At 53.6% G+C, this 26,815-nt stretch overlaps 1 protein-coding gene and 1 non-coding gene across 4 annotated transcripts; one reads left to right on the top strand and one right to left on the bottom strand.

The window, feature by feature from the left end:
* Positions 1 to 1,058: 1,058 nt before the first annotated feature.
* On the bottom strand, positions 1,059 to 23,859 carry SIGLEC1 (sialic acid binding Ig like lectin 1). Of its 3 annotated transcripts, XM_058685021.1 has the most exons (22): positions 23,687 to 23,859; positions 18,879 to 18,953; positions 18,222 to 18,581; positions 17,648 to 17,944; positions 16,166 to 16,432; positions 15,582 to 15,836; positions 12,891 to 13,190; positions 11,935 to 12,192; positions 10,863 to 11,186; positions 10,348 to 10,602; positions 9,826 to 10,128; positions 8,229 to 8,489; positions 7,808 to 8,119; positions 6,620 to 6,871; positions 6,058 to 6,327; positions 5,719 to 5,970; positions 5,095 to 5,397; positions 4,172 to 4,432; positions 3,022 to 3,324; positions 2,647 to 2,749; positions 2,201 to 2,270; positions 1,059 to 1,504 (listed from the first exon to the last, which is right to left on the bottom strand). In XM_058685021.1, the coding sequence occupies exons 2-22, from the start codon at positions 18,925 to 18,927 to the stop codon at positions 1,397 to 1,399; spliced, it is 5,163 nt and encodes a 1,720-aa protein (XP_058541004.1). In that variant the 5' UTR covers positions 18,928 to 18,953; positions 23,687 to 23,859; the 3' UTR covers positions 1,059 to 1,396. The 3 variants fall into 3 exon arrangements, with proteins under 3 accessions (XP_058541004.1, XP_058541003.1, XP_058541005.1); XM_058685020.1 differs by lacking the exon at positions 23,687 to 23,859 and having other exon boundaries at positions 18,879 to 19,198; XM_058685022.1 differs by lacking the exon at positions 23,687 to 23,859 and having other exon boundaries at positions 1,391 to 1,504; positions 2,142 to 2,270; positions 18,879 to 19,199.
* LOC131486474 (U2 spliceosomal RNA) lies at positions 14,836 to 15,026 on the top strand. The gene has a single exon (XR_009249372.1). It is a non-coding gene; the product is annotated as a U2 spliceosomal RNA (small nuclear RNA).
* Positions 23,860 to 26,815: the final 2,956 nt, after the last annotated feature.

Here is a 26,815-nt window from a genome sequence, read left to right as displayed (position 1 = left end):
ACTCACTCCAGTTATGTCACAGGATGGATGTTTATTGGGAAGACATGCCAGACAGGCCCCAGGAAGAGTCTGGCAATCATGCATTACAAGGACTAGAACCTGGGACCAGGAAGCTTCCAGCTGTGGCTACATGGAGCTTACCTGGCCTCCAGTTTCTTCCCCAACCTGTTAGCGCCCAATGACAACTCCCCACTACTCTCCATGTTTCTCAGCTCAAATTCCAGGGGAGGTCTTTGCTCCTCTTACTGTCTGCCACCAGGCTATGAGGGGAGTCAATAGCCCACCCAAGAACTGGCTCCTCTCATGCACTGACTTCATGGAGCAACTTATTCCTTCTTTGTGACCCTCATTCAACCTGAAAGCCCTGGGCACACAAGCCTCCAAGAAGAGCGAGTGAGCTCGTGATCATGGAGAGGAATGCACCTAGAGTAGAATCGAGAGTGCTCTCCACTCTCCCTGGAGGTACGAATGGGGGCATCTCTTCCAGGGGCCTGATGAAATTGCCTGCTCAGGCAACTGAATTGCCTGCATGCCCTCTCCCTAGGGATCACCAAATCCTCTTGATTTCCTCAGTCTTAATATGTGAGAGGGACTAAATCCTCTGGGAAGCCCATGGACAGAATGACCAGGGACACATCCTGGCTTTGGGTAGAAGGACACTAAAAACGAGGCCTGCTGGAGGCATTGTCACCAATGTTAGAAGTCTCAGGGATGAGTCCATGGTTGGGAGTCCTTTGGAAATAGAATAAAAGCGGTATTTCCCAGAATCCTTTGCAGCTTGGGGCAGCCATGTGACTAAACTCTAGCTGATGGGAAGTGAGTGGAAGTGACAAGCAACTTCTGGGCTGTGTCCAGAATGGGAAGGTATGTGCCTGCAATGTCCACTTTTTCTCCTTCTTGCTGGAGGGAGTGTGAACAGAGTGGGGCCGCCGTGAACCTCACAACCAAAGGTAACATTTTAGGGATGGAGAAAAATAAGATAGACGGATCTAGAGTTCCAACACCTTAAACTACCATAGCATACCCAGACTCGTATGGGAAAGAAAAAGAAAGTTCCCTCATGTTGAAGTTACGTATTTGGTCTCTTATTACAGCAGCCTAACTTCTATTCTAGCCAATACAGAGTGCCTAGGCCAGTCTGCGAGGATGTAGAAAGATTCTCTTCTTTTCTAATCCATCCAAAAAGTCCACAGTGGGCTTGGGGGAAAATATGTGAGGGGCAGTCCATTGGAAGAGAAAAGGAAAGATGAGATCCAGGGAAAAGGAACAGAGAAGTTCACAACATGACCAGTCCGTTTCTCCTCAGAGTCCTCGGGGGTCAGCACCTCTTGGGTAGATTAGGGTGCCCCTTCACCTATCATTGCCCATTTTTCCTGGCAAGAGGTTTGGAGCCAGGTCACAGAAAGTCAGATGTTGCAGAATTGTTTTCACAGAGGCAGGCAGGACTCAGTGCTACCTTGTTCACGAAGCCTGCGTCATTGCAGATTCTGGTGACCTCCTCCTCCTGAGGGAAGGCAATGCTACAGGTCAGCTCAGGGGTGGAGCACAGGACAAGGTCCCACATGTGGCTGCATCAGGACCACTGAGCTTCCCTCAGAGAAAACACTGGTCACATGAGGACTCTGGGAGCGGTCAATCACCTGACCTCTAACTCTGGTGGGCGGTCCCCCAGACCTCAAGCCATGTGTAGGGATCCCAAGGGGATTGGTGAGCATGTGCCTGGCTGGCCATGAGGCTACGAGCCTGGCCCACCAAATGATTATCTACAGAGGGGATACATCACAGGGAAGGGAAAACAGACTTTCACTCCTGCCCAGGTGGTCGGCAGACTCAGGAGTGGGAAAGAGAGAGCCCAAAACACAGGTGGGGTTCTGTGTTCCAAGAGGCGTCTTGGATGTGGAGGTGAATGCTGCTAAGTTCAGAAGGTCTGCCCCAGTCACCCAGCCAGCAGGTCCCATAGAGAACCAGTCACGCTGGCCTACGGTATGCCCAAAGAAGTGCCCAGTGAGCAAACCCGCGACTGCTGTGGGCCCCAGTCAGAATGTGGCTCCCCTATCTTCTCAGGGGTCCCTGGGTTCTCCATATTCTCTCCTTAGCCCCAGGGGCCATCCTGTATATGACTGCGGTCTCTAGGTGCCAACCTTGCGCTGTGGGTTAGCTAGGCATTGTGTCTGCCTGTGCCCACATGGTGAATGGATACCTGTGCCGTCTCCTTCTGAGAATCCATCTCAACCAAATTCTCACCCACGCTCGCCTTACGAAAATGCCTCCTGCAACACAAGAATGGACTCAGAAAGTCTCTCCCCTCCCCCTGCCTCCCCTCCCTCTCCAGAACCCCATTGCTTAGCCCCAGACTTCTCACTGCACAGAGCAGTGGGAGCATTGTGGGGAAGGGGGGTGCCTTATCTTTCTTCCTTCCCAGCACTTTCTTTACACAGACAGGGTCCAGATAAAGAAAGAAGAAAACCATAGCAAGATGGATATAAAGAGGATTCTAGAAGCGATTCCCAAATTTGGAGCAGTGGGAGAAAGAGAGACAGGCTAGAGAGTATGGAGCCTGTGAATTTGGTAGGAATGACACGAGGGAATGTTGAGGGGCAAGGGGGAGGACGAGGTGACCCCATCCACCCCCAGCTCTGAACCCACCTCCAGGCGCGGAAGGCCCCCAGGCCCAACAACAGGAAGAGGAGGCCCACCAGCAGCCCCAGGACCCAGAGTAGCTTCTGGAACAGACTCAGGCGGTGCAGAGCTGGAACACAAGGGTGAGGCTGAGGTGGCATCTATGACTCCAGGCCTCCAATCCTCCCTCCCAAGGTGACTCTCCAAAGATGAAAACTATTCTAGCTTTCACTTTATCTCAGAAGCCCCCTCCATGCAAAGGCGCTTCAGGCAACCAGTCTGGACTAGTCAGACAAACTGATTACAGCAGAAGGGATTCAGGGAAGACCTCAGAAGGAAGCCTTTGGACCCGAGAGCTGGGCCTCTGTGCAGAGGGGCCTGGGAGATGGACACCCCACCTACCTCTGGTTCCAAAGTAGGTGGAGGCAGACGCAGAGCCCAGGGCATTGGAGGCAGAGCACACGTATTCCCCCTGGTCGCTGGGCCTCAGCTCCTCCATGTCCACCCTCAAGACATTGGCAGTGGCCGTGACACGGATGTGTGGCTCTGCAGGAGCACCCCAGGCCTGGCTGGAGGCCACCAGCTTACTGCCGAGGTGAAGGCTCAGGCTGGCTAGGGGCTCGCTGTCCACTCGGCAGTCCAAGATGCCCTGGATGCCCCCCTCCGGCTCCACAAAGACCGTCATGGTGGGCATCGTGGGAGGGTCTATGGGAATACAGGGAGTGTGATGATGGCCGCAAATCCTCCCCTCCCTGTACCCAGGCAAGATGACTTTGCTGCTCTTCCCATCAAGAGGTAGAGCTGACCCCACCCCCCCCACCCCACCCCCACCCCCGCCCACCACCACTCCTTGATCTGTGACTTGCTTTGACCACTAGAAAGCAGAAGGGGCTTTATGTGACTTCAGGGCTAGATCTCAAGGGGCCTCACAGCTTCTGCCCTCCTGCGAACACAGTCATGTGGGAAGCCCGGGCCAGCATGCTGGACAACGTGTGGTGGCCCAGCCAGCAGCCAGCCCCTGGATGAAACCCCTACCGGCCATGAGGATGAAGACATCCTAGGCTGTCTAGCTTCAGCTCAGCCACTGGACAACTGCAGCCACATGAGGTGAGGCCAGCGGGAGACCTGCCCAGCTCAGCCAGGCCCCCGTTTCTGACCCACGGAACTGTGAGCAAATAAAATGGCTGTCATTTTACGCTCTATATTTTGGAGTGGCTTGTTAGTACAGCCATATCGGACTGACAGCATGGCGCCTTCATGAGGAATGGAGTAAGGGACCAAGGCTGATGACGGCCTATTGTATGCCGGGCACTCTGCATGCCGTTATCTCCTATGCTCCTCGCGGGGTGAGGGGACTGATACGTCATGCATGAGGAAACCAAGGCATGGGTACCCAAGATCACACAATCAGTGAGTGGGAGTCCTCCCACCCGGAACTCCATACCTGCAAGGTCTTTGCTCTTTGCAGACAGAAGAGAAGGAAGACCTGAGGTGGGCATGTGAGGTGTGGACAGACTGAGGCGGGCGGGGTGGGGGGTGGTGTCATACTCACATAGAACCCGGAGCATGACTGGAGCAGAGGTTGTGGTCCCACTGGGGTGTTGGGCCCGGCAGTGGTACACCCCAGCTTGGGCACGGGCCACGTGGGTGAAGGCAAGGGTGGGTCCAGGCTCCACATGCAGTCGCTGGCCATTCCAGAACCAAGCGAAGGTGGAGTTGCCTATGGGCCCAGGACCACCAGGGAGGCGACAGCTCAGGTTCAGCGGTGCACCCTCAGGCACGTCCAGCCCTGGCTCGGCCACCACACGTGCACCTGCGGGCCAAAGACCAGGAGGTCGTCAGGGATCAGCAGGCCTGTGGGAGCTGGAGCCTCTGGGTAGGATCTGGGCATCTGAGAGCCTTCTGTGCATTTTGGGAAGGTCCGTTCTGATTTGGGGCTCTCAAAGGTGAGACCGTGTCTCTCCCATAAGACTGAGATCTCTGAGAGCAAGGCTGTCTCTTATCCTCGCACTGGGGACCTCCAGGACAGGGCTGTGTGTCTCTCTTAACAAACCAGACTTTCCGATGGATGAGGTTGTGTTCTGCTCTCAGGTTGGACTCCCCAAAGGTAGGGCTCCACCTCATCCCTGAAGGTAGAGCGTGTGTCTCTCTTCCCACCCCAGCTTCCCCAGGGCAGGCCTGTGCCCCCACCCCAAGTTGGGGTCTGTGACGGTGGGGTTATGCCTTGCCCGCATCCAAGGTCCCCTTGGCACAGCTACAGCTCCACCCTCGTAGGGGGTTCTCCAAGGGCAAGGCTGTCTCTCCCCTTCAGACTGGGCACCTGCCTCCAGGAGAGCTGTTTCTCTTCCATCAGATGGGGCACGGCTAGATCCACCCATTCTGGTCAGCCTGCCCCCTCTCGCAGGAGCTCCACCCCTCACAGACACATAGCCCTGCTGCGCCTGCGCCCCTTCCCCTCCTCCTTCTCCCACTCACCTTCTGCCTGCAGCTGCCCTGTGGTGTTGACTGAACCCAGGAAGTTGTGGGCTGTGCACACATAGGTGTCCTTGTCACCTGAGGGTACCTCTTGCACCTGCAGCCGCAGGGCATTGCGGGCCACCTGGATATGGCCTGTCCCCGATGCCAAGCCGTCAACCCCATGGCTGGTGGCCAGAACTTTGCCATCACGGGACAGGGCCAGCTCAGCAGGTGGCTCGCTGTCCACGGTGCATTGTACCACGGTCATGGGGCTCGCCCTCGAGTCCCGAAACGACGACAGGACAACATCCCGAGGGGCATCTGGTGGCAGGATAAGACATAGTTGGAGGCCTTGTTAAGAAACCCTGTACCATGGCCTACCTGCCTGGCACTGGTGAAGGTGAAGCCTCTGGACAAATGGTCACTTCCTAGAAGTGACAAGTTCTCAGGAGTCTTGTGGACAGACTCCTCCAGGCAGGATTCACAGGACCCTAGGGTCTCTTTTCTCACCACCTATGTCCTTCTTTTCCCAAGTGCCCATTCCAAGGTCCACTGCAGTCCTGTGTCCACCCCTACAAAGGCCCAGAAGTGCCCTCCACCCGCCCTCATCCTCGGCACCCCCAGCCAAGGACCCCTGCTCACAGTGGACTTGCAGGGCTGTGGGCCGGGAGCTGCGTGTGCCCTGGGCATCCCGGACCTGGCAGGTGTAGGCACCCGCATGAGCCCGTGTAGCTGCTGGGATCGAAAGAGAGGCAGCTGGGCCCTCCTGCAGCCAACGGCTGTTGTGGTACCAGGCATAGAGAGTGGGTGGGTGGGCAGCAGGGTCTTTACAGGTCACTGTGACGGGGGCCCCCTCGGGCACAGCAGCTGATGGTGACAGGGTCACCCGCACACCTGTACCGAGGAGAGCAGGGTTAGCTAGGCCCAGCCAGATCCCATAGCTGGTCCCTCCCCTGGTGGGCTTGGCATGCCTTGCCTCACCTTCTAGCCGCAGTTCCAGGGATGCATTGGCCTGGCCCAGAGGACTGTGGGCAGAGCAACTGTAGAGACCCTCATCGCTGGGCCGGGGCTCCCACAGCTCCAGACGCAGGGTGTTGGGGACAGAGGCTGTGGTCGAGGAGGCCAGGAGGCGGCCAGCGTGCCTGAGGGCCAGCTGGGCGGCTGGGTGGCTGTCCACAGTGCACAGTACCAGGGCCAGCCGTCCACCATGGCTCTCGAGGAGGTAGGTCAGGCGCAGGCTGCGGGGTGCGTCTACAGGGACACCAAAGGAAACAGTTCAGAGGACTGCAGCCGGGAGGCTAGTTGGCGGGTGGCATTCAAAACCAGGAGGGTCCTGGCTCCCTACCCCAAGGGCCCCCGATTACCCAATCTATGGCCCCTGCTCCACTGCCCAGAGAGAACCTATCTCCTCTCACCCTCAACTCAGTGTTCCTTGTTCTGAGCTTCATCGGACAGATGGGGACTGTTTCTGGGTTGGACATCTGTGGGACTCTGGCCATGCCCTGATCCCTTGTTGCCCCACCCTGCATCCAACCAGACTCACAGAGGACATCCAGAATGACAGGTCTGGAGAGGCGGGGTGCCCGGCCAGGCGTCAGCACACCACAGCGGTAGGAGGCAGCATCCATGACTGTGACATTGGGCAGAAGGATGGAGTGGGCCCCTGGGCGCTGCTGCCTGTCCTGGTACCATATGTAGGTGAGCTGGGTCTTGTTGGTGGTCCACACAAGACAGGTCAGGTTCACCAGCTGCCCTTCCTGCACGATGGCCTTGGGCCACACCTGCACACTCACAGCTGGGGAGAGAGAAGGGCAGGGGGATGCTGGAGAGTTGTGAAGCTGGGTAAGCCAGCCACCTGTCTCCATGTCAGCCTCTGAGAGGCACAGGTGGACCGCCTGTAAACGAGGCTCAAGGCCGAGCTTGGGAAACAGCTCGCCCTCTCTGGTGGTCCCAGGCAGAGTTCTGTAGAGCCCTGGAGTGCCCTGAGCCCTCCCTGATCCTGGTGGGGGGCACATGGGAGAACACAAGCCTCCCCTGCCCCGTGGTGTTTCCTCCTTTCTCTTGATTAGCTTTATCCTCTGGACATCAGGCAAACTTCTGTCTGTTTTTTTAACGTTTTATTTATCTTTGAGAGAGAGACACATACATAGCACGAGTGGGGGTGGGGGAAGGGCAGAGAGAGAGGGAGACACAGAATCCAAAGCAGGCTCCAGGCTCTGAGTTGTCAGTACGGAGCCCCACGCGGGGCTCGAACCCACGAACTGTGAGAACACGAGCCGAAGTCGAACACTTAACTGACTGAGCCACCCAGGCACCCCAGCAAACTTCTGTTTTTAAAAAAGACTCTTCCAGGTGCCTGGGCAGCTCAGTCGGTTAAGCGTCTGACTCTTGATTTCAGCTCAGGTCACGATCTCACGGTTTGTGAGATTGAGTCCCATGTCGGGCTCTGCACTGATAGCGTGGAGCCTGCTTGTGATTCTCTCTCTCTCTCTCTCTCTCTCTCTCTCTCTCTCTCAAAATAAATTAAAAAATGTTTAAAAAATGAAAAAATAAAGCAGGCTCTTCCATGAAACCCAAATCTGGAAATTGCTGCCCTTAAAGGGGGGATGGGAATGGAGACAGTCCTTATGTTCAGCCCACCTGCTGTGCCTTAGGCTTCCAGAACCCTCTCCACCCTCCTCTCCTCTCTTAAAGGAGCCATCCATGCACACACTCACATCCCCACACTGACCCTGGGCATCGAAGTTGGCAGAGGCTGAGGTCTGGCCCAAGGTGTTGATGGCCTGACAGGTGTAGACGCCCTCATCCTCCAGCGCTGCATTGTGGATCTCCAGGCGTAGGGTGTTGGGGGCCACAGCCACCTGCAGCCGCGGAGAGCTGCTTGCAAGTTCCCCCACACCTTGTAGGGTAGAGGCCACGAGGTGGTCCCCGTGGAGCAGTCGCAGCTGGGCTGGAGGGTCACTGTTCACACGGCACAGGAGGAGGCCCAGTCGCCCAGGGCCTGTGTCCATCAGGGTGGTGAGCGTGGCCTGGCGAGGGGCATCTACAGGAGGTGGGGAGTGGTCAGGGCGCCTGGGCTCCCCCAACCCCTCCCCCAGCTGTGCCCTTGTTTCCTTCACCCCCGAAGAAACATGGACAGGATGAAAGCTTACAGGACACGTGGAGGATGACAGGGGCAGCCTGGCTCGTGGTGGCTGAGCCTGGAGACTGGGCTTTGCAATGGTACGCCCCAGCTTGACTCACAGTAATGGCTGCAAAGTGGAGCGTGGCTGAGTTCGACTCCGGGAGGGGCTGGCCATCCTGATACCAGAGGTATGAGGTCCCCTCCAGGACCCCTGTGGGCACCTGGCATCTCAAGACCACAGCCTGGCCCTCCCGGAGCTCGGGCGATGGTGACACCTGGACCCAGGCTCCTGTGGGGAGAAACCAAGAGCAGGTGAGGGCTCTCCACCATACCCTCCCACAGTCTAGGGATGTATGTGCACACCAGGACTGCATGACCTCAATCCTATGTCCAGGAGCCATAGCTTACCTACCACACCACCACCAAGGGCCCCAGTTCAGCTCCATGCCTCCTCCTGTCCTGTTGCCAACTCCCCTGCACTGGGTCTATCCCGGTCTTTACCACCTACCACCTTGAGCCACAGTTTTGTTCGGTCAGTCATATCTCACCTACCAGAAGGTGAGCCTAGTGCAGGCCCAGCCTATATGACCTGTAACCCAGTGCCAGGCACAGCACCTGCACATGTTAGCTCTTGGCAAATGCTGGTTTGACCCCCTGAAGCACTGAAATGGGAGGGGTTTAGGCCGCGCTGAGGGCCTGGTCCTGATACTGATCTGGACCCAGCATGGGTGGCCGAGGACTTGGAGGGAAAGTTAGCCACTATGTGGTCTTGAGTCCTCTCCAGGCCTGCTCTGCACCCAGCCTCCAAGTCATGAGAGCCCACGAACTGGGAGGACCAAGCAAAGGGCTGTCCGGGTGCCCCCTGGGTCCCAGGCAGGACGAGGCTGGGGTGGGGAGCAAGGAGGTGGGGTAGCTGGAGTGGTGGGAGCACAGTCTGTGCCTGGAATCAGAACCAAATCAATCCAGAGCTAGCTAGTCATGTGACCATGAGCAAGCTCCTGAAACTCTGACCCTCAGTGTCTCTTCCAGTGGAATGGGTATGATAAATAAGAAAAGACATATAGAACCAAAGCCCAAGGACAGTGCTCGAAAATTGATGTTTGTCATCGTGGGAGGAAAAAAAGGGTGTTTTTTTTCCTTGGCCTTTGCAGCCTTATGGGTGTTAACTTTCCTCTTTCTTGGCTTATTCACTTAGGGAGGATTTTTACAGAAGAATACATGTATATTAATGTGTATGTGTATATATTTCTACATATACATGTATGTGTATATTCATATTCACGCACATACATTACACACATGTATGCATAGTATATGTGTCTTCTGTTTTGTATGAAAATTCTTATTATGTATCAAAATTATGTTATTATAAAAGAAGTTTCTGACAGAAGCGCTCCAACCAAGCAAGCCACCTTATGCAATTGCCACTGCCCCCTAGTGGTTACCACAGTTATTACAGGTGAAAATATTTGGCTGGAGACAAAGGGAGGCCTGCTGGGTAGCTAGAAACTCCCTTAACCTGGAAAAGACTCACATCTCTGCACAGAATCCACATGACCCAGCCCAAAGTCTGGCTAGAACAGCCCCCAGGGGGTCTACCACGTCTTTAGAGAACTGAAACTCACCTTGAACCTGAAAGAAGAGGGAGCTATTGGTGGATCCAAGGGCATTTGTGGCCTCACATCGGTAGCTTCCGGAGTCCTCCAAGTTCAAGTCTCGGACCTCTAGCTTCAGGGAGTTGGCTGTGGCTTTGACCTGGAGGCGGCCATGGTGTGGGAGCAGGGGCCCCAGGCTGGTGGCCAGGAGGCGCTCCCCATGGAACAGGGCCAGCTGGGCTACAGGGCGACTGTCCACAGTGCAAATGAACACAGCTACATGGCCCTCGCCCACATCCAGGAGGGCTGACAGCTTTGGAGGTTCTGGAGGATCTGCAGACAGGAAGGAGGTCAGGCCACCCCCAGTACAACTCACCACAGTCCAGCTGCACCTGTGTGCCCCTCCCCCTCCACACACACAGGTCAGACCTGCCCTTGTCCACGCCCCAGCCACGCTCTGACCCCCCCCCAAACCCAACCCTACCCTGTTCCCTCCCACTGACCACTCCCTCACCCCCTGAGTACCCAACTCTGCCCTTGCCCATCACTCACAGAGCACACTCAGGACCACTGGGGTGGAGAGCTGGGCCCCAGCCTCGGTAAGAATGCGGCAGGCATAGAGGGCAGCATCTGTTCTGGCCACAGGCAGCAGCGTCACGGTCTCCAGGGGGCCCTGGGCCCACAACGCCCCATTCCGGAACCAGGAGAAGTTGGCAGGGCCGCTGGCCTCCCGGTTCACACTGCAGGTCAGGTTGGCCGCGGTGCCCTCTCGCAGCGTGCGCGACGGTGTGATGACCAGAATAGTGGCTGGAGAGTAGGCAGCACGGGCCAGCTGAGACAGGCTTTACCCTGACCACTTCCCCCGTGGGGTCGGAGTCCAGCCTCCCAGCCTGGAGAAGGCAGGAATGAGACCCCCTGGGCTTCCCATGGGGCAGGGGAGCAAAGCGAGCTCCCGCTGTTGAATGGAGGTGGTTTCAGCTAACAGACCCTCCTTGGGGAGCCAGGGGTGGCAGCGTCCCAAGTACCAGCCCCTGACCCTGAGCCACCCATTCCCTGCCATGACTCACCTTGGGCATCAAAGGTTGCAGAGGCAGAGGTGTTGCCCAGTGCATTGCTGGCCTCACACAGGTACACACCCTCATCCTCCAACACTGGGTCACGAATCTCCACACGCAGCAGGTTGGGGGCTCTGGTGACCTTTAGGTGCTGAGAACAACCCCCACAGCCCAATGGCAGGGAAGAAGAGGCCACCACATGGTCCCCGTGGAGCAGTCGCAGCTGGGCGGGGGGGTTGCTGTCCACACGGCACAAGAGGAGTCCTTGACGTCTAGCCCCAACACCTGCGGCGTCAGGGTCCAGCTGGGCAGTGAGTGTGGGCTGGCGTGGGGCATCTATAGGGAGGAAGAGCATAGGCATTCATCCCATGGCCTCCACCAGGGTCCTACAGGTCCACTCAAAGCTGGCTAGCCACACTAAACAAAGGCATGTGCTTAAAGTTGCCATAAACAGCTGTGTAGGTTGTGTACTGCACAAGGACAACCAAACCGGGGTAGGAGGAATGCAGCCCATGCCCCTCATGCTAAGTTGTGCCATAGTGCTATACTGAGTCTTCCCAGAGGAAGGAATGCCATTTTTCTAGCTTGGACAAGGCTGTCATATGGGCTAGCATAACGTCATGTGCTTCTGACACACTGAAGGTTGGCCCCTCAGGCTAACACGGGGTACCCACTCTTAACAGGACACAGTCCCTATGCTGAGAAGTTCTGCCTTCGTGCCTGTGGGAGCTTGTGAGGGCACAGCCTATGAGTGTGTACACATATATGGAAGCATGGTGTCCAAGGTCCCAGCCCAGGAGGACAAAGCCCGGACATGGTGCCCAACGATGCACTTGAGGCTAGAGGCAGAGGGCCCTGGAGGGGCTGGGGTTGGGGGATGAGAGATAGGGAGGTAGAGAAAGCCCCAGCTTTGTTCCCCACATTTCAGCCCTGGGTGGAGAGCTCTATGGTTCGCAGACCTGCGGCTGCCTTCCTGATCTAGACCCCGGAGCAAGGCAGCAGCAGGAGGGCCTGAGGGAGGTGGGGGTGGCTGGCGGGCTGACCCTCCCCACGGCAGGCAGGGGCTGGTGGGAAGACCGCTCACAGAGCACAGTGAGGATGGCGGAGGAAGAGGGGCCGCTGGCACTGTGGCCATCCTTGGCCTGACAGTAGTAAGAGCCGGTGTCGGTGCTGGAGGCCGCAGGGAGATGAAAGCTGCTGCTGGGCCCCTCGAAAAGCAGGGCTCCATTCCGGTACCAGGAGAAGCGGATGTCAGGCGTCGGGCTCAGACCACTCCTGCAGCTCAGTGTTACTCCTTGCCCTTCTACCACTTCTGCTGTGGGGCTGATGAGGAGGTGGGCCACTGGCAAAAGAGGGAGTAAGGGAGGATCAGGTCCCCCGCACACCGGCAGCTCCGTGCCACCTGCTGCAGGAAGGCCTCCAGGGTTCACCTCTCCCCACATGACTACAGGCAGGTCTGGGCTTCACGGCATCAGCTCTGTGAACCTCTTGGTATCAGGGGGGTTTGTCCTTGAATGCCGATTCTGATCTATGGGTAGTAGCTGGCTGCAGCATGGTTGAGAAGGATTGGGAGCCAGAGCCCGGACTTACATCAAGAACCTGGCTTGATCGATTAGCTCGGTCTGTCATGGCCTCAGCAGGAGGAAATGGCAGTACATCCTTCAAGATGTGGAAGCCCCTGTTTTTCCATTTTCCCTCCTGCATCTGACTCCTAACAGAGCCTGCCCCAAACATTTGATACATAAAAAACAGATGGATATGAAGGACCCTTCAAGTTCAGAGACAAAATGTGTACATAAGGAATAATGCCACCTGCCATGTTTCCCTTTTGCCTTGGCCTCAGGAACCTCCCAGGTTGGGATGACGGTATAGTCCAGATCTTTGATGTGATTTTTAAAAAATTATTATTATTATTATTATTATTTTTACAAAACAGCTTGGTCAGCCCCTCAGCTGAGCGCTCTGGACTCCTGGGAGGAAGAGATCAGAGCAGCCCTCCTCCTCAGGCTCCCTCCACCAGCCTCCCTGTGCCTGTCTTACCTTTGGCCTGGAAGTCCAGGGTGGAGGATGAATTCCCAAGGGAGTTGGTGGCTGAGCACGTGTATTTCCCACTGTCGCCTGGCTGCAAGTCTCGGATCTCCAGGTTCAGGGAGTTGGGGTTGGAGAAGACACTGAAGCGCGAGCTGTGGTCCCCCTCCCCTGGGGTGGAGGCCAGGATGAGGCCATTGTGTGACAGCACCAGGGTGGCCACGGGCTCGCTGACCACCGAGCAGTGGAAGAGGCCCACCAGCCCCTCCTGCGTCTCCAAGAAGGCAGTTAGGTCCGGCACAAGGGGCGGGTCTGTGTGGAGACAGATGGGTGATGGTCATCCTCAGACAGGGACAATCCCTGGACTGACCCTGCACCTCCTTTGTCCCACAATGCCCTGTGAAGGGGCAACCCCAGAGCTCTTGAGTGCCTGTTGAACACATTTGTCCCTGGGCTGAGCAAATCACTTTGTCTTCTTGGCCAATAAGTGTGGCAACCCTGTGAATGTGGATCAGGGGCCCCACTTTAAAGATGGGAAGACTGGGGGTGCCTGGGTGGCTCGGTTTGCTAAGCAACCGACTACGGCTCAGGTCATGATCTCTCGGTTTGTGAGTTTGAGCCCCGCGTCGGGCTCTGTTCTGACAGCTCAGAGCCTGGAGCCTGCTTTGGATTCTGTGTCTCCCTCTCTGTGTGATCCTCCCCCACTCACACTCTGCCTCTCTCTTTCTCTCTCTCTCTCTCAAAAATAAATAAAGATTTTTTAAAAGGGGAGAATAAAGAGACTTAACAACTGAATGAAATTCAGGATCCTGGCTTAGATCTTGGACCAGAAAAAAAAAAATTGCCATAAAGGACGCTATGGGGTCAATTGGTAAAATTCAAATATGGCCTGTAGATTAAAAAATATTGCTCTATCAATACTATCAATTGTATCAATATTAAATGGCTTGGCTGTGATCAGTGTACTGTGGTTATGTATGAGAATGACCTTTGGATATACATGCTGAGGAGTTAAGGGCTAGAGGGACATCATCTACAATTTTGAGAATGTAAACATGTAGATATGCGAACTGGTGCAGCCACTCTGGAAAACAGTATGGAGGTTCCTCAAAAAAATTAAAAACAGAACAACCCTATGACCCAGCAATTGCACTACTAGGTATTTATCCAAAGGATACAGGAGTGCTCTCTTGAAGGGGGACATGAACTCCAAAGTTTAGAGCAGCACTATCAACAATAGCCAACAGATGGAAAGAGCCCAATGTCCATCACCTGACGAATGGATAAAGATGTGGTATATGTATATACAATGAATAAATACAGCAATAAAAAGAATGAAATCTTGCCATTTACAATAACGTGGATGGAATTAGAGTGTATTGTGCTAAATGAAATAGGTCAGTCAGAGAGAGACAAATATCACGCTTTCACTCATATGTGGAATTTAAGACACAAAACAGATGAACGTAAAGGAAGGGAAGCAAAAATAACATAAAAAACAGGGAGGGAGACAAACCATAAGAGACAAACCTTAAGTACAGAGAACAAACTGAGGGTTGCTGGCAGGGTTTTGGGTGGGGGGATGGGTTAAATGGGCAAGGGGCATTAAGGAGGACGCTTGTTTGGATGAGTGATGAACCACTAAAATCATTATTACACTATATGTTGTTATTACACTCTATGTTAACTAACTTGGATGTAAATTAAAAAAAACATTTTTTTAACATTTATACATTATTGAGAGACAGAGAGAGACAAAGCATGAGCAGGGGAGGGGCAGAAAGAGGAGGAGACACAGAATTTGAAGCAGGCTCTAGGCTCTGAGCTGTCAGCACAGAGCCCGACGTGGGGCTCGAACTCACAAACCACGGGATCATGACCTGAGCCGAAGTCGGACGCTTAACCGACTGAGCCACACAGGAGCCCCTGGATGTAAATTTCAAAAGATTTTTAAAATATTGATTCTCGGCCTTTTGGCTATGATTAAGTGTCGTCTCTGTTCTTGTCAGTTTAATATCTGATACGTCCTCTATCTGAGGACAATATATTACATGGACTTTTGGAGCAGGGAGATGGAGTAGGAGCTTGCTCCGTCCACTCCACGCATCGACCTGGTATTGCAGCACTTCCAGGAATGGTGCACACACAAAAATAAATAAATAACAGTTAAAAATAAATTTAAAAGAAGAATGTAAGCACGTGGCTAACAGATACGTGACAGCCAACTGGTGGATATCTACACATACAGCGTATATACATGTGAAATGCCCATATATATGTTTACATAGGAAATGCGTGTACACTTTTGCACACATACGTATATATGCACGTGTGTAATACACACGTATATGCATACTTGTGCGTATGCACATATATATACATACACGTATATATTTAAAGAGAGAGAGCAAACGTACCAAACTGTTAGCAAATGGGGACACTAAGGTAAAGGCAGGTGGTCATTCCTTGTGTTCTCCTTGCAAATTTTCGCAAGCTTAACTTGTTTCAAAATGGAAAGGATTCTAAAACAGGAGGAAATTGAGGCCCAGAGAGGTCAAAGCGTGCCCGGTTATGCAGAGCTGGGACACGAGCTCAAGGCCAACCAGGTCCAGGACCCTAACCCTCCTGTGGGGGCCCTCGCCCTTTGACCGCCCTTTGACCGGGCTCTGGCAGCGTCCGGTGCCCCCCTGTCCTGCCACTTACGGTTGACCACCACGCTGACGGGGCCAGAGCGCTGGCTGCCGTAGGAATTGTGCACCTCGCAGAAGTAGAAGCCGGTATCGGCCCTGGTGGTCGAGTGCAGCTGCAGGGTGTGGCTGAGGGCGTCCTCCAGCAAGACGTGGTTCCTGTACCAGCTGTAGTGCAGCTTGCTGGGCGCTTCTTTGGGCGTGTTGCAGGTCAGTGTCACCGTCTGGTTCTCTAGGACGGGGCCTGCTGGGCTCACCTGGACCTCAGCCGCTGTGGGGGCGGCAAGGGGCACGCGGGGGGATACCCAGCTGACTTCCAGGGCACCGGGGTTGTAGCCAGTCAGCCTAAACCCCTGCATGTTCTGCATCACACCCCTTCTGCAGCAGAGCCTTCTGGACGGGCACTGCATCTCTTTGTCCTGTTTACAAGGGTTCTCGTGACATCCCACCCTGCCAGGAAGGCTTGTCACCTATCTGAGACAGGGCTAGGACTCCATGCCTGCGTTCCAGGAGGCACCTTGGCCTGGCTCCCTTCAGCAACAGTAGCCTGGATCCCCACCCCCACCCTCTGGTCAAGACCCAGGCTCACCCAGGACTCACTAAAGATGTGGAGGCTGACAGGGGGCGACACCGTGGAGCCCACGCCATTCCCAGCTTGGCAGGTGTAGACACCGGCATCACCCCAGGCCACCTGGGGCAACTGCAGCACAGGACCCTGGACTTTGAGCTGCGTCCCATCCTTGGCCCACTGCGTGGAACTGACCTCGGGGTAGCTGCTGTTCACCTTGCAGGTGAGTATGACCAGATCACCTGGAAGGATGTTCCGCCCTGAGGGGCTAAGAAGGATCTCCACACCCTTGGGGGCATCTGCAAGTCATGATGGGGGGCATCAGGCGAGGAACCCATGGAGGGCAATGGCAGCCCTTCTCTCCTCTCTCAACCCTCCGCCCTAAGGAACCCCATCTGGATAACGGTCAGGCCCATCCCTTCCCCTGTCAGGGCCGGTTCTGCCCCCCAACTCACAAGGAGGTCCTGATTCCTTCCTTTTCCACTGAGGGCCTGATAATTCAGCGCTTGGCCTAGCGTCCAGCCTACACTGCCTTCCACGGCTTTCTGCCTCGTGGCAGCGTCCATTGCCTTCTGTTCTGTTTGGGGACCGTGAGCACCATACCGCCTGCTTAGGTGGCCTGTGGTAGCTATTGGCACGGGACCAGACACCGAATGGAGGGGTCCAAAGGCAGAGTCAAACGAGCTCTGAGAACGGTTAGCCCATGTGTGAGGAAGGTGCCAACCATACAAAACAATTGTGTTTCTATAAATCTTGTTCCAAAGCCTTTTACTACGTAAATATGCTAATAGAAGCTAATATGTTCAAGTGCTTAATCTAGGTAAATAGGCAAATAACAGCAGCTAATGTTTTAGAGTGCTCGGTATGTGCCAAGCACCCCTGCAATTTCCACACCAGTTCCTTGAGATCTGTGAGTCTCCTGAACAGAGGACACGGAGGCTCCGCAGGGCAAGTCACTTGACCAGTTTGCCCCGTTTGCTCCTGCGCCTCATGGATCCAGGCAGCCTGGTGCCTGTGAACAGCAGTTGTTCTAGAACAGGCTCTGCCATGTTTTACCATGACGGGAAGATGCAGAATCAGGTAGAAACTCAGGTTTTCATCCACCACCTCTTTGCGGTGTCTGGGCAATACCCTGATCACCGTGAGTCTGAATAGTCTTAGGCAGGAGAGGGGTGAACCCTCCTACACACACACACACACACACAGCGCATCCTCCAGAGCTGGGATAAATCCCAGGGGCCTTGCTGCCTGACCCCCAATTCTCTCGCTCTTTGTGTCTCCCCTTCTCTGCCCAACCTGGCCTCAGGGACAAAAGGTACAAGGAAGCCATTAAATGTGACTCAGAAGGGCTTAGCGGTGTCTCTCGCCCTGCCTGACCCTGGAGGTCCAAGCATGTCTGGCTTTGCCTCGGGGGTGAGGGCTCTGTTTCCCCAGGCTGGAGGAGGGAACGGTTTCCGCTGGGGAAGCCACAGATGTGCCCTCAGTACCAAGGGAGTGGTGCCCAGCACACTCACACTGCACTTGGAGGTGAATCTTGCCCTGAGTCTTGTGCTTGGCTACCGAGAGTTGGCATTGCAGGGTCCGGCCGTGGTCCTGCCAGGACAGGGGCATATGGAGGGTCCCCAAGTGGCTGATGCCCGTGGGCTCAAGCTTCTGGTGGTTGGAAGTGATGGAGCGTGCGGGGTCCTGGCCTAGCCACTGCAGGCTGATCTGCTCCTCCGGGCAGGCGTAGGGAGTGGAGCAGTTGAAGTTGGCCTCCATGCCTTCGCGAAGCTCCGCTGGCCAAGCGATCGTGGGCTCCTCGGGCTTCTCTGAGGACAAAGACCAGAGGCTGAGGACTCCTCTTCGCCACACATGAGACCGAACACCCTAGAAAGTCCAGCTGAGGGGCAAGACCTGAGCAGGGTCCTTTAAGAGGAAGGAGAGGCTGCTTTCTATCCCCAGCCCCACTGAGGGTGAATGCAAGGGAGAGGTGGGGCTGGGTTTAGGCCAGGGCTGGTGGGCTCAGGATTGGGGCTGTGAGCCAATGGGGCCAGGAGCAGCTTGGGAGATGCTTCCGGGCAGTAGCTAGGCCACCCTGCCCCTCACCTGTCACGGTGACCACAGTGCCTTTGACATCTGACCAGCGGTTGCCATCACTGATCTCAAAACGGAAGTTGTAGGAGCCCGAATCCTCAGGCTGCAGGTCCTTCAGCATCAGGCTGCATATCCTGTGCTCAGTGCGCCCCAAGAGCTGGGCACGGCCACGAAAGTGTGCCTCCACCAGCTTGGGGTTCTCCGAGTGGCTCACCACCTGCCTCTTGCCCGAGTAGTCGTAGTACCAGATGGCTGTGATGCCATGGGGCACTTCCACATCAGCTGGGAAGCTGAAGACACAGGGGATGACGAGGCAGGACCCCTTCACGCCCTTCACATCCTGGGGACTGGAGACACCCCATGAGGCCAGGCCTGAGGGTGAGGTGGGACAGAGAGGAGAGTGATGAAGGCCGGGGACCACCACAGGGCCCTCAGATCTTCCCCAGACGAGTCCCCATAGCCTGCCCTGCCCCCAGCAAAGCACCCTTGGAGCAACCCCTCTGGATGCCACCCCCCTTCCCCCCCGCCGCCAGCCACTGCCTCCCTGAGCCTTCCTTCAATCTCAGCAGACAAACCGGTGACCAGGCACAGTCCAGTCTGCTCGGGCAACGGAGGGCTCGACTCACCAAGGCCAGGCCCTGTGAGATGGGGAAGGCCAGCAAAGCTTACCTGCTGAGATAGATGAGGTCAACTGGAGAAGCTGGATCAGGTAGTCCATGGCAGGTGTGACACTACTTCTGGTGCCTAAGAGGGTGATGCACACTGTGCTGGTGGGGCATACGGGGGCCTTCTAGGGAAACTTGGGGCACCTCAGCCTCAGAGCCTGCTGAGAGTCCAGCCTTGTGCCCCCCACACGCTATGCTGGCCAACCCAGTGAGAGGGCAGGGCAGGGAACGAGGAGCCCACGTTCCTGACTCAGACTGCACCAGGGAATGCCTTCACTTGGTGACATGCCCCACAAAGCCCTCTGTGCGTCTCTCAGCCCCACCCCAAGTTCTGCTATGAACAGCTGTTTCTCCCTTCCCCCCCCCATTTCCCCACCCAACCCAACAGGAACTGGAGCCCAGAGAGGACGGAACCCAGTGAGATTGATGGTTTGAAGTTTGTCTTCTTACCACCAGCCTTACCAACTGTAGGCCGTAGTGGGGTTTGGCCGAACACTTTCCAAAGTGCTGCCTTTAAGATTTACTTACATCCCCGAAAGGTCCTCATCCTGCTCCCCGTTCTGCTCCCATTCCCGGGTCCCCACACACGCACCTGTGGCTACTCCCATCTACCCACGGGCTCTCCAGCTGACCAGTTCTGCCCCCACCACAAATGATCTTTGCCTGTTGAAACCTTATTTGGTCTTCAGGGTGCAGCTTGAAGGTGGATTCTAGCTGAAACTTGCCCTTCGGGGTCCCTGTGGCCGCCCCACAGCTACCTCTGTGCTTGCCTTGTCCTTGGAAGCTGGTGACCACCCACTTCTCAGGAGCTGGGGCTGAGGACATGTGCCCTGAAGCAGTGCAGAGCCCCCTAGGCCTTGCAGTGGTGAGCAAGAGAGAGGTGTGGTCCTTGGGGGCCCAGAGTTGGCGGCTGGGCAAATCTGGGCACAGGACACAAGAGCCCTGCACAACACATATCCCGCAAACGTGAGTTAAATGTCTACTGTATACCATGCACAAGATGGTGGGCTCTCTGCCACCGAGAGTCCCTGCTAGAAATGAGGCTCTAAAGAGTACCAACGAAGGGGCACCTGGGTAACTCGGTTGGTTAAGTGTCTGACTTCAGCTCAGCTCATGATCTCATGGTCCATGGGTTCAAGCCTGGTGTTGCGCTGTGTGCTGACAGCTCAGAGCCTGGAGCCTGCTTCGGATTCTGCGTGTGTGTCTCTCTCTGCCCCTCCCCTCCTCGCACTCTGTCTCTCTCTTTCTCAAAAAGTGAACAAGCATTTAAAAAATGTAAAAAACAGAGTGCCAAAGATATGAATCTGAGTGGGGAGAAATGCCAGAAACACTCATAACTAAAACTATAAAACCATAAAACTATAAAAGAAAACATGGGTGAAAAACACCATGACCTAGGATCAGGCAAGGATTTCTCAAGTATGACACCAAAACACAAGCAACAGAAGGAAAAAAATAGAAAAATTGGACTTGGTCAAATTTGAAAACTTGTGTGCACATCAAAGGACGCTATGAAGAGAGTGAAAAGAATGGGAGAAAATATTTGCAAATCATATATCTGATAGGGGATTGATATCTAGAATATATAAAGAACTCTGACAACTCAACAAAAATAGCAACAACAAAACCCCCAAATAATCCAAATTCAGAAACTGGGCTGAGGACTTGAATACACACTTCCAAAGGTGATACACAAGTGGCCAAGAAGCCTGATGCTCAACATCATTAGGCAATAGGAAAATGCAAATTAAAACCACAATCAGCTACACTTCACACCCGTTAGAATGGCTACTAACAGGCAAACGCAACCAGAAAATAATAAATGCTGCTGGAGATGAAGATGTGGGGAAATTGGAAGCCCTGTGCACTGCTGGTGGGAACAATGGCGCAGCCCCTGTGGAATGTAAAATGGCGCAGCCCCTGTGGAATGTAAAATGGCACAGCCCCTGTGGAAAATCATTTGGCGGTTCCTCAAAAAGCCCAGCAACTCCACTTCCAGGCATCTACCCAAAAAAATTTAAAACAGGGACTCAAACAGATACTTGTACACTCATGTTCATAGCCACATTATTCACAATAGCCAAAAGGTAGAAACAATCCAAGTGTCCATCAACAGATGAATGGATAAAAGAGATGTGGTATATCCATACGATAGAATATTACCCAACCATAAAAAGGAACGAAAGTCTGACACATGTCACAACATGGGCGAACCTCAAAAAATTATCCTAAGTGAAACCAGCCAGATACAAAAGGACAAATATTATGCAATTCTACCTATATGAGGTCCCTGGAGTATGAAGAGTTAAAGAGATAGAAAGTAGAATAGAGGTTACAAGGAGCAAGGAGGGGGGTGGGGAGGAGAGAGTGGGGAGTTAGTGTTTAATGAATACAGAGTCTCTTTTTTGGATGATGAAACATTTCTGGAAATAGAAAGTGGTGATGGTTACACAATATGGTGAATGTACCTAATGCCACTGATTTGTACACTTAAAAGTGGTTAAGACAGTTAAGTTTTATATTAAGTACATTTTACAACATGCACACAAAAACCCATGTTGCAAACTTTGCAATCCTCCCTGGTCCTAAATGCTGACTTGGCAGGGGGGGGGGGGAGGCTGGGACTGGGGACAGGAAACTCATGACATCTCCCAGCCCCCAGCCCATCAGCTGCAGGGTGGGGCCCAACTGATTTTGGGGGCTACCAGGGGGCACACCTGGGGAGGTGCTGAGCAGACACCCAGGGCCTAGATGGGGTCTGGATTGCCTGTCAGAATGACAGTGCTTAGCCAAGTGTGAAGGGACAAGGGGCATCCTGGCAGGGAGCGTGGCAAAGGCAAAGATGTGGGAAGGCCAAGAAGAGCATTGTTTCTCAGGGGACCCGGCCCCCTGGCTGGGCTGCTCCAGCAGACAAGTCTGGTCATTTGCTGAGGCTGACTGTCTCCCTCTCTTTCTTTGTGTGGCCCTGGGCCTGCTCCTGTCCCAGGAGGATGTGCCCACACCCTCTATACCTGGTCCCTAGCCACAGGAGAGGCTCATGCTGGTCCAGGCAGTGGCTGTGGCCTGGATGCTGGGCTGAAAGGCAGAACTGGGCATGTGGCGGGGAGGTGTGGGTCTGGGGCCCAGAGCCACACTGGGTAAGAGGGTGAGCTCCACTATAGCAGAGACATCGATCAGTAAGATAGTGGTGTGTTGGCTCCAGTGCCCCTGCTGTTCCCATTTGGGGTCATGGAAAGGACAATGCCGAACCAACAGGAGGAATGGTGGGATTTTAGACCTACTGACCCCTAAATGGAGCAGGCTTTTTGAAACATGTGAGAAGACCCTTTCTAGAACCACCTCAAGTCACAGCATGGAGATGTCACCTGCACTTGGCCCAGCTACAATACCCAAGAGATCAGACTCATCAGAGTGCAACTCGTTGGCTCAACCTCTTCCACCCCAAAGACCAGCCTCATCCCAGAGAGCCTTCCTGGAAAAAGAAGGGGCAAGACAGACCCCAGAAAGGAAGACCTTTGTCTCTATTTGAAAACCTCTTGCTGAAGGTTAGGTGCTCCTAGGGCTTGAATTGAGCTGGGCGCCTGGTGTGCACCCTGCGCCCCCTGGTGGTAAGGGGGTGGTTGCCAGTCCTGGGGAAGGGAGTCCTGTATTGGGGGACCAGAGCCCCTCACCCTTGAAACAACCCCTTATTTAAGCAGTGACCACGTGGGAGAGGATTGTTCCCCAGACCTCAGAAAGTTCCTGAGGTTCACTTTGTATCTCCAAGTCTTGGGTGCTCTGAAGACAGGGTTTAAATCCCCACCCCCCAAATTGGTATATGTTGCATCATGGTTGGGCTGAGGTGGCCTGGCACATGGTGGGTGCCCATGTTTGCTGCCTGTGTGAGAGCAAGTGAGTGGCAAAGCCTATGTGAGACCCAGTGTCCTAGGACAACTGGGGAGGGCTGGCTGGGGCCCTGAGTCCCTGACCTCCGATCCCAGACACCAGAAAGAAGGGCAGAGGTAATTTCACTGCAGACAGATATGCAGGATTCAGTTTCTGTTTCCTAGCACCAGGGCTCTCCCCTCCCTAACTTCCCTATCAGGCTGGAGAACGAGAGAAGTGAGATGACACGGCCATCTGGAGTGCTCTGCCCCCCAGATAGGAAATCAGGGTACAGACGGGCAATTCCAGAGTATGTTATCTTCGTAATAGTGGAAAGCCCCAAATATAAGCCAAAGGTTTCACTTGGAAAGCCATATAATCCATAAACGAGGTCTACTGGGTTGAAACGGGCAGTAGAAATCCCACATCTCGTTCGCCAATCTGGCTATAAACGCTCAGAGCCCAAGCACCCATTCCCGAAACTGTGCTAGACAGTGCTGGGAGTCCTGCTTGGATGAAGAAGTGGTGATGAAGGAGGCGAGTGGGCCTGGGCTCCCATGAGGGCAAGATGAGGGTTGGTCGGCAGCTGGGCCAGGGTGAAGGAGAAGTTCGGCTGCCATGTGGGATGGAATTGGGTGGACATGGGGAGGAGAGTGATGGGTTGGGGGAGGATGAAGGTCAGGATTGAGGCTGGATGGAGATGATGCATAGGAAATGTTTGGGGTGGAACTGGGGTTGAGGTAGGACTGGAATTTGGTTGGGATGGGGATTGGGATGGGGGTTGGGGAAGATTTAGGGGCATGGAATGGTTTGGGTAATGAGTGCAGCTTTGATTAGCATCTAGGGCTTGGGTTGGTTCCGGTCCAGCACCCACCCCCAAGACTCCCAAGCAAATCTCAACCCCGCCCCTCTCCCAGACCTCCTCCCGCATTCCAATGTTGGGAATACCTGTTCCACTGAGGGAAGTGGCTGCAAGGCTGGTGAACGGCAGGACAGGAGAACAGGAAGGAAGGCCAGGTGCTCGTGGTGCTGGTGGCTTCCCAGGGCTCTGCCACCCCAAGAGAGGAAATCCAGCCTCAGAGGTTGCTTCCTCTTTTCCCAAAGCCTCAGCTCTACTGCCCAGCCTGGAGGCTCGTCAGGGAGGCAGCTGCAGGCCTTGCGTAATATCAAGACAGGAAAGACCTCCAAGGCAGGGGAAGGACCCTGGCAAGGCCCTTAGGGTAGTGAGCAAGCAGAAGTGGGATCGGGGGCCACGCTGGTGTCTCCTCTAAGGCAAAGCGGGAAATTGGGAGGTCCTGCTTACCAGCCGTGTCCATTCTCCTCTTCTTTGTGGCCACCTGGCCTTTTCAGGGAGTCCGAGAGAAGAGGAAGATAACTTTCTACACACATCCCTCCTGACAACCAGGAGGAAGGCAAGCCCGGCCTGAGGTGAAGGAGCATTACAGGATACCCAGACACAAGTATTGATTCTCCCAGCCCTGGGAGCCTCTCAGTGCCCCACTGCTACCAGTGGGATAGAACCTCCAAGTAGGCCCTACTTGTGGGGGACACAGGGGCTCCAACCTCCAGGATACTCCTCAGACCATAGAAGTGTCTCTGATTCACCTTCTCTTCCTCACTGTCTGTCCTACGCCCCCACCCCCTTCGTGTGATTTCAGCATCTTCCCACTTAGGCAGAAAAAAGAAAACTCCCCACCATGACTGGTTACTGTTTTTTATTCTAGGTTTATTTTATTTTAATGTAGGTTTATTGATGGCCTACTATGTGCCAGACATTCGACATATGGAGCAGGTGTTGAGTGACAACACGTTTCTCATTTCACAACTCAAACTGAATTCAACTCAACCCCTACCTACCTGTAGTGGTGGAGAGCCCAACCACGGCAGGTCAGGACCCCTGGACCCTGTGGGCAAACCCACATGTACAGATCAAAAAGGACACGAAACTCCGAACCCAGAATCCAAAACCACAAAGCAGATGTCTCCTGACATTTTACCCTAAAGTCCTCAAGCCCCAGAACATTAGGGCTCTGTCACTCACTCTGACCTCACTGTCCTGTATCTTTCCTAACCTTGGGTCATTTCCTTTTTTGACCAAAACTCAATGGGTTCATCCATTGCTTCCTCCTCCAACCCCAACATAAAACTTGTTGGTTCAGCTCTAGGCCTGTGCAGCTGATTCCAACTGTACGACATCGTGGACGAGGCAAAACTAGGAAGACAATAAAAAGGTTGATGTTACCAGAGGTTAGTGGGGAGGAAAGGATGAATAATTAGAGCACAGATGATTTTTTAGGGCAGTGAAACTGTTTTGTGTGATATGATGATGGATGCATGTCATTATACACCTGCCCAAATCCATAGAATGTTTGAAACTGAGTGAACCCTTTGGCAAAGCAGGAAGGAATATCCAAAGGAAAAAAAGTGTCTTTAACAAATGGTGTGGGGGAAACTGGATAGCGACATGCAGAAGAATGAACCTGTACGGCGAAGGAAACAATCAGCAAAACTAAAAGGCAACCAATGAAATGGGAGAAGATATTTGCAAATGGCATATCAGATAAAGGATTAGTATCCAAAGTCTATAAAGAACTTATCACACCGAACGCCCAAAAAACAAATAATCCAGTGAAGAAATGGGCAAAAGACACGAATAGACACTTTTCCAAAGAAGACATCCAGATGACAACAGACACATGAAAAGATGCCTACCATCACTCATCATCAGGGAAATACAAATCAAAACTACAACGAGATACCACTTCACACCGGTCACAATGGCTAGCATTAACAACTCAGCAACAACAGATGTTGCCGAGGATACAGAGAAAGGAGAATCCTTTCACATGGGTGCAGCCACTCTGGAAAACAATATGGAGTTTCCTTAAAAAATTAAAGCTAGGGGCGCCTGGGTGGCTCAGTCGGTTGAGCGTCCGACTTCAGCTCAGGTCACAATCTCGCGGTCTGTGAGTTCGAGCCCCGCATCAGGCTCTGTGCTGATAGCTCAGAGCCTGGAGCCTGCTTCCGATTCTGTCTCTCCCTCTCTCTCTGCCCCTCTCCCATTCATGCTGTGTCTCTCTCTGTCTCAAAAATAAATAAACGTTAAAAAAAAAATTAAAGCTAGAGCTACCCTATAACCCAGAAATTGCACTACTAGGTATGCACCCAAAGGATATAAAAATGTTGATTCTGGGGCGCCTGGGTGGCTCGGTCGGTTAAGCGTCCGACTTCGGCTCAGGTCACGATCTCGCGGTCCGTGAGTTCGAGCCCTGTGTCAGGCTCTGTGCTGACAGCTCAGAGCCTGGAGCCTGTTTCAGATTCCGTGTCTCCCTCTCTCTCTGCCCCTCCCCTGTTCATGCTCTGTCTCTCTCTGTCTCAAAAATAAATAAACATTAAAAAAATTTTTTTTAAATGTTGATTCAAAGGGGCACATGCATCCCAATGTTTACAACAGCACTATCAACAATAGCCACATTATGGAAAGAGCCCAAATGTCCAGTGACTGATGAATGGATGAAGAAGACGTGGGGTGTGGTGTGTGTGTGTGTGTGTGTGTGTGTATAGGAATATTACTCAGCAATCAAAAAGAATGAAATCCTGCCATTTGCTACAAAGCAGATGAAACTAGAGTGTATTATGATAAGCGAAATAAGTCAGTCAGAGAAAGACAAATATATGATTTCACTTATATGTGGAATTTAAGAAACAAAACATGAACATAGGGGAAGGGAAGAAAAAATAATATAAAAACAGAGAGGGAGGCAAACCATAAGACTCTTAAATGCACAGAACAAAGTTGCTGGAGGGGTTGTGGGTGCGGGGTTGGGCTTAATGGGCGATGGGCATTAAGGAGGGCATTTGTTGGGATGAGCACTGGGCGTTATATGTAAGTGATGAATCACTAAATTCTATTCCTGAAATCATTCTTATACTATATGTTAACTAACTTGGATTTAAATTTTTTAAAAAATTGAGTGAACTCTAATGTAAACTATGGATTTGGATGATTATCCTGTGTCAATGTAGGTTTATCAATTACAACAAATTGGTGGGGATGTTGATAACGGGGTGAGGCCA

The sequence above is a fragment of the Neofelis nebulosa genome, chromosome 9, assembly GCF_028018385.1.
Source record: "Neofelis nebulosa isolate mNeoNeb1 chromosome 9, mNeoNeb1.pri, whole genome shotgun sequence".
Taxonomy (NCBI): Eukaryota; Metazoa; Chordata; class Mammalia; order Carnivora; family Felidae; genus Neofelis; species Neofelis nebulosa.
Note: the sequence above shows the minus strand (reverse complement) of the source record. Positions and strands in the feature narration are given on the sequence as shown.